Source organism: Carettochelys insculpta, chromosome 20 (genome assembly GCF_033958435.1).
Source record: "Carettochelys insculpta isolate YL-2023 chromosome 20, ASM3395843v1, whole genome shotgun sequence".
NCBI classification, from domain to species: domain Eukaryota; kingdom Metazoa; phylum Chordata; order Testudines; family Carettochelyidae; genus Carettochelys; species Carettochelys insculpta.
Window position 1 is genome coordinate 24,146,664 of NC_134156.1, and position 6,616 is coordinate 24,153,279.

The 6,616-nt window shown below is 61.7% G+C and overlaps 1 protein-coding gene across 1 annotated transcript in view; it reads left to right on the forward strand.

The window, feature by feature from the left end:
* Positions 1–5,866, forward strand: part of NPLOC4 (NPL4 homolog, ubiquitin recognition factor) — a 45,943-nt gene extending 40,077 nt beyond the window's left edge. The window contains exons 15-17 of the mRNA XM_075014250.1: positions 739–855; positions 2,615–2,717; positions 3,325–5,866. Of these exons, the coding sequence (XP_074870351.1) occupies positions 739–855; positions 2,615–2,717; positions 3,325–3,482 (378 nt within the window). The 3' untranslated portion in view covers positions 3,483–5,866. The remainder of the gene's footprint in view (positions 1–738; positions 856–2,614; positions 2,718–3,324) is intronic.
* The last annotated feature ends 750 nt before the right edge of the window (positions 5,867–6,616 follow it).

The window sequence follows — 6,616 nt, forward strand, 5'->3', positions numbered from 1 at the left end:
TGTGAGCTGGCAAAAGCGACAGGCGTTTTGCATTACTTGGTAGTAGCAATGTTCTGTCTCTCGAAAGGGAGCTGCCTGGAAAGCAGCAAAGACTGGATGGAAAGTGCATCGGAAGGGAGCAGTCCCAGCACAAACAGCGCAGCCAGGAGAGGGGTAGCCAGGAGAGACACTTAGTAATTCTGGGGTTGCTGTGTACTGGAGTAGGCAGTTCTGCAGCCAGTACGGCTATAGTGCTAGAGGATTGCTCACCCCCCGGCTTCTCCACCTTGAGGTGAGCCGTGGGTCTCCTTTGCCCCAGTCAGGCTCCCTCCTTTCAGTGCACGTGGCTAATACAGGTCTGGGAGGCCTTGGCCCTGTCATCCAGCTCATTCTCGTCCCCGACCAGGACACCAAGCTTCCAGGGAGCTTTATCTTCCTGTGCCCCCACTGCCCCAGCTCTGACTCCTGGCCGTTCCGAGTGCTCCAGTGTCTGGGCTCAATTCTCTGCACCCAGGGCCCTCAGAGGCGTCTCATTCGTTCCGGTTCTTTCCCCCTGGGAAATGGCAAAGCTGTGATTCATTCTGCGAGGCGCTCCGATTTCCAGCTGTCAGTGGGCCTCACCACTGCCTGTTGGCAGCAGAAAAGACTTTACCAGCCTTTTATATGTCGGCGTGTCTGAGTGGAAGTATCAAGGTGGCACGTTGGAGTAAGGAAATGTGACGTCTGTGGTGTTTATCCTCCCCTTTCCCATCTCTGCAGGACTTCCACAGCTTGGCCACGTACCTGTCTCAGAACACCTCCTCTGTTTTCCTAGACATCATCTCTGACTTCCATCTGCTCCTCTTTCTGGTCACCAATGAGGTCATGCCTCTGCAGGTAGGTCCTGGGGGAAAATGGTTTTGGCTGATGATAGAGGGCCTGCAATGAGGGTCGTGTTACAGACCGGCACTAAGCTTCTCCTGCCAGGAATTGAAGCAGGAGCATCAGTCGCAGGTGTCTCTTATGGCCCAGTCTGAGTCCTTAGCCCCAGCTCATTGGCTGGTTTATCTGTCATTCTTGCTGAGAAAATACAGTTTGGCAACTCCCTTTCCTTCTCCAGGCCCCTAAGAAACTAGATTTGTCTGCGTTCCGGAAGTCCTGCTCAGCCTCTGCGTGACTGGAAGCTGCAGCCAAGCTCCCTGGGTGCTCTGGGACTGACACGCCCATGAGAAAAATTAGCAGGTGCTGAGCACCATGGGGAAGTTGAGCTCCCCCTCTGCCTCCCTCCCCAGGGCTCCCTGCCACCCCTGGCTCCACCGATCTTCTCCCCAGCACCTCCCACTGCAGCAAAACAGCTGTTTCTCCTGGAGGGACAGTGTGGCGCCCTTGGGAAAGGGAGTGGAAGTGGCGGGGGTTGGAGCAGAAGCTTGGGGGAAGGGTGGGGTGGGGACTAGAGCAGAAGTCGGCCCTTATGCTGGAAGCAGCGAGTCAGTGGCTGTGTGAGTGAGGTCACTGGCTGGACACGTCCCCTTGCCTCCAGCTCAGGTCACTGCCCCTGGAGAGGGTTAAAAGTGTCGGAATCCAACATTCCTCTTATAATGATAACAGGGTCAGAGTCACCAAACCTCTCCCAGGACAAGTCCTTCCTGGCTTTGCAGCGCTGGCTTGGCGCGAGGGGCTTGGCTGCAGATCAGGCCCTGTGCTGACATCTGCACCACTCATAGTTTCCCCTTTCTAAATAACACGGACAAGAAAAGCCATGTGTTTTCCAGAGGCTTCGAGAGTTCTGCAGCCTGAGCATGTGTAGCACAGCTGGGCTGCCAGTGGGCAGCTGGAGATCAGGGCCTATCCGAGGGACGTTGTGGGTGTTGCCTATGGAATTGTGTCCGGTCTCCCTGCTTTGCAGTAGACATATTGAGGGACCTTCGCCCTCTTGCAGAATGATTGGAGTACAGGGCCTTGAGGGCCTGGCAGTTAACTCCCTAAAGGTGAACTAGTGCTCCTGAAACGAGGAGCTGGTGATGATGGCTAGAACCAGACCTCCTGGGAGCAAGCACCACACAAGTTTCCCCTGCGTAAACCTCCAAACTATAGTCCAAGCCCTCCTGCTATTCCAACCTGGACTGCTTGACAAAAGCCTCCACATCCTGATTGAGCACGCAGTGCCTTCACCCCCATCCTGCTCAGCTTTACAGCCCAACACGAATACAAAATCACCAGATAAATTTGGCCCATGTTTCTGTGCCGAGGGATGCAGCGGAGGGCTTTTGGCTCCGGTGTGTATCCGCGTATAGATTGTAAAGCCAGACAGGACCTCTGTGATCTGACGTGACCCGTCCTGAATTAATTCCTGTAGCTTCTGTGCGGCCAAGCGTTGGGGGGAATGTCAGCCCTGGGAAGAAACTAGACACGGGGTTTAGAGAGCCAATCAAATCCTAATTGACTCGCCCTTCCCAGCCAGAGCCTCTCCATGTGTCCTCAGAGATACTGGGGGCCCCTCTATCAAGGGATGAAAGCTCAAAGCCCCTCGCTTGATGCTTCCTGGCTACCGCTAAGCCTGCCCTCGCGGTGGCGGACAGGGAGGAGGGGCTGGGACTGGTGGGGGCACAGCCCTGGTCTGTCCACGCTGGTTGTGACACGCTGCTCTCTGGTTCAGGACAGCATCAGCTTGCTGCTGGAGGCGGTGAGGACCAGGAACGAGGAGCTCGCACAGACCTGGAAGAAGTCAGAGCAATGGGCCACCATTGAGCAGCTCTGTAGTAAGTCCCCAGCATTAGCCCACGACTGGGCCACGTCTCCCTGGGGGCCAGGAACGGGGGAGAACCGCAGCAGTTTGCCTGGGCTGGCTGCTGAGGCACAGCTGGGGCAGAGTTCCCCAGGCTAGCAGGGGCTCAGGGCGCTGGGGGCCCCAGCAGGACCCACTGCCAGGGACAAGCCAGCAGGGCCGTGCGCACACCCCTGTCGGGGCAGAGCCACAGTGCTGGGGTGAGCTGGTTGAGAGAGACGGTTGTTACCTCAGGAGGAGGCCTGTGAGCCTGGGCTTGCTCCCGGCGCATCCCCCGAGCACAGACCCTCTGCAGCAGACGGGCCAGGAGTCGCGGGTCTGCGGAGGGGCGCCGGTCCCAGAGCAGAGGCGAGTGCTGAAACCCCGGCCGGCGTGTGCCTCGGCCGGCAGCAGGCGGCACGACCGCGTGGGACAAGCTGTGCGTGTGCAGCGACCTGGCCCGGCCTGGGGAATGCAGGCCGAGCCTCTGAGCCAGGGACCCCGGCACTGAGCCTCCAGGGTTGGGTTACTTGGGGACACTCCCTTGGGCCTCTCTTCCTGCCCCTCCCCAGCCCTGACCTCTCTCTGTTCCCCTCCTCCAGGCACCGTCGGGGTCCAGCTCCCAGGGTCACACGACTACGGAGCTATGGGCAGCTCGACCCACGCGGCGTCCTCGGCCATGTGGGCCTGCCAGCACTGCACCTTCATGAACCAGCCCGGCACGGAGCACTGCGAGATGTGCAGCCTCCCCCGGAGCTAGGGCCGGGCAGGGCAGCCCTCCGCAGCGCAGGCTGCTTTCTCCGCCCCTCCCCCGTAATGACGCCCTGCCGGGGCGGGGAGGGGGGCACCGCCTCTCCCACCGACGGCAGAACTCTGCCCCGTCCGTGCCAGAGCCTGGTGATTGGGGGCGAGAGGCGGCCTGGCTGTTGGCGGGACACTGGACCTCCCCACGCTGTTAGTCCAGCATGAGGAGAGCCCTGGCTTCAGCATCCGCGCGCTCGGGCCCCCATCTCCCCCGACTCGGCTGTTTCCTTCCGCTGCCCTCTCGGGGTCCTGCAGCCGCTCCTGAGCTGGCCGAGCTCGTGTGCCAGGCAGCCGGGGGGCTGGGCTGGGCTGACAAGCTCCACGGGTGCATGGCAGCGAAGGGCTGACCACCCCACCTCCTACCGTTGCATGGCGTGGGCTGCCCAGCCCGGCAGCCTTAGCACAGGAGCTAGCCTGGGCCGAGGGGGTGCTGACGGCATGGCTTGGTCCCCCCACTGCCCTTCAGAGGGGTCACACGCCCCTCCCCAGCGCTCCTTCTCCAGTGCCCGGCTGTAGCCCTCAACGCCTGAGCCTGTGCCACAGTCACAGCTTTGAGTAAACGGCCGAGGAGCTGCAGTGCTCAGCCAGGCCCCCTGGCAGCGCTTGGCGTGCAGATCTCTGGGCACCCCCTGGCAAGAGCACGGTGGGCAGATGTCTTTGAGTGGCCACTCCCAACCCGGTGGCTTTGGCAGTCGCTCCTCGACAGGGCCAGGGCACCTGGCTCCAAGGGGCTTGGCTGGGGCTGCAGCCACTTGCGCAGTGTCCACAGGTCAACAAACAAGCCCAGGGAGCTCCCGTGGCCCCGTTCCTCATACTCCAGAGCACAGGCAGGCCTGGCACCTTTGCATATTGCTTTGTTGAAATGCCAAGGGTCCTGGCGGGAGGGTGGGCAGCTGGCTCAGCTCTGCAGAGCAGGCAACCTTTCGCTCGCTCCTTTCTTCCTAAGTACACTGCCCCTCGGAGGGAAGAAGCCGGGCACAGCAACACAGTGTGTGCTCCTGCCACGGCCTGGCATTTAGTGCCATCGCCTCCAGCTGCCAGCCGCTGCGTCGGCCCGGCACTGCCCCGCGAGGCTGCTTTCCTTGGCCGCCTGCCGAGTGAGGCACAGGCCCTTCGGGAGCGAGGGGCACTCGTAATTCAGCTTTGCGTTGGCAAGCGCAGGGCCGGGCTCCTTCCCTGAGCCCTGGCAGCCCTTCCGCCTCACGCTGCCCAGGCCTGGGCTGAGCTTGGTTCGGTGGGCAGCCGCTGGCCAGCAGCAGGGTCCCCACCTTGGTTTTCAGCAGCTGATCCACTCCATTGGCGCGCAGTGAGTCCTCCGCAACCGGTTCCACCCTTCCGACTCGCTGGCTGTGCTCACGGCACGCCCAGCCAGATAGCTGCTCCCTAGCACCTGGAGTCCTGCACTGAGCCCGGGGTGTTTGGGGGAGCCAGTCTGCACTGGGCAGGCTCCCCTAGCTCAGCACTCGCTGCTGAACAGCGGCGGTGGCCATGTTTAACCTCCCTGGGACACAAGTGCAGGTCTCGTCCACCCTCTGCTTGTGCGCTAGTGACCTTCACAGCATCCCAGCTGGCCAGCCCGGGCCTCTGCTAGCAGGGGAGAGGGTCAGTCGAGAGCCTGCCCCCCACTGCATCATGGAGGCGCCGTCCGACCCAACGCACTTCGGCCCACGTGCCCATCCTGGAGCAGCGCTCGGCCCCTGGACGTCGCAGCTTCTCCCCTTTTGTGCTCATTCAAATGCCTCCCGAGTGTTCGCTGCTGGGGTTGCCTGCGCTGTGTAGTGATGACCCCCTCCCAGCTGTGGCACCTCTCTCCTTAGCTGTAACAAAGCAGGGTGTCGCCCACGGTGCAGCACTGGGAGGCTGGGACCGGGTCCCCTTGGTGGGATAATGCTGCCAGCTGGTTTCCTCCCAGGCTCTGATGCGGGGAGGAGAACGGGCTGTCTGTGTGTCAAACAGCCCCTTGGGACCCATCCTCTGGGCTTCCCCCTTCGGGCTTCTCTCCAGGAGGCTGGGAGTGGGTCGGAAGCTGGGCCGGGGACGGGCACTGTGACTTCTCACAACTCACCCACATGCGCTCCAGCACCCCAGTCTCTCCCCTTTGCAGCTGACATACCCCTGGGGCCAGCCGGCTGCTCTGGGCCGAGCTGTCGCTTGCTGTTTGCAGGTCGGGCAGGTGGCCGTGTCTCCATCTTTGGGCGTGTGCCGCTGTGTAGATCTCCTGGGTGACAGCTGCTCTGGCTTTTCCGTGCTCTTTGGCTTGCAGCGGCGTTCGGGCTGGAGTGACCTTAGTTAAAGCCCTGCAAGTAAAACCCAATAAAAGCACCTCAAGAGTGAACCGGGCTGAAGGTCTCTGCTGTGTTCATTGACCAACCCGTGGGCTGTCCACTCCCCCATGGTTCTCTGGGCCACACAGAGCAGTAGTCCTGGCCCCCCAACCCCAGGTTTAACCACTACCACCCCCAGGCTTAACTTGCCTCCGCAGGTGCAGTTCTGCAGTGGCCACAGCTGCTGGCTGCCCCCACTGCTCCCTGCCATCTCCTCCTCGGCACGGTTGTGCAGCTCTGGCAAGGGCAGGCTCAGCCACGCTCTCCCCAGCTCTCCTGCCGGTTTAGACTTGGCCCGCGCGGGGCGGTTCCCTGCAGAGCCGTCTTTCTCTTGCGGGCTCCCTGCCGCAGCTGACTGCTGAGCGACTCCGGCTGCCGCCTCTGAAACAAGAAACTAAATTCAGTTGGCTCAACAGCGGGCAACTGACTTTGGACTTTTGTTTGCGCAGCAGCAGCAGCACTTGGAGCTGCAAGTGGCTCCTGAAAGAGCCTCGTGTGGCTCCAGAGCTGCAGGTTGCCGACACCTGCCCTAGGAGCAGTGGTTTGAAGCCCCGGCAGGTGAAGGAGCCAGGCCTGGACCTCGGGCAGGGGGATTTGTAGCTCCCCTCCCACTGAGCAGTGGGATGCTGAGGCTGTGCCTGTCCCTGGGGTGGTGGGGTGCCAGAGCCCCATCTCTTCTTGCTGCCCCCCCCACATTGGAGCAGCTCCTGCAAGCACGCAGTGCCCGAGCTGCAGCTGTGCTGTGGCGATGGAGGGTAAAGCCCAG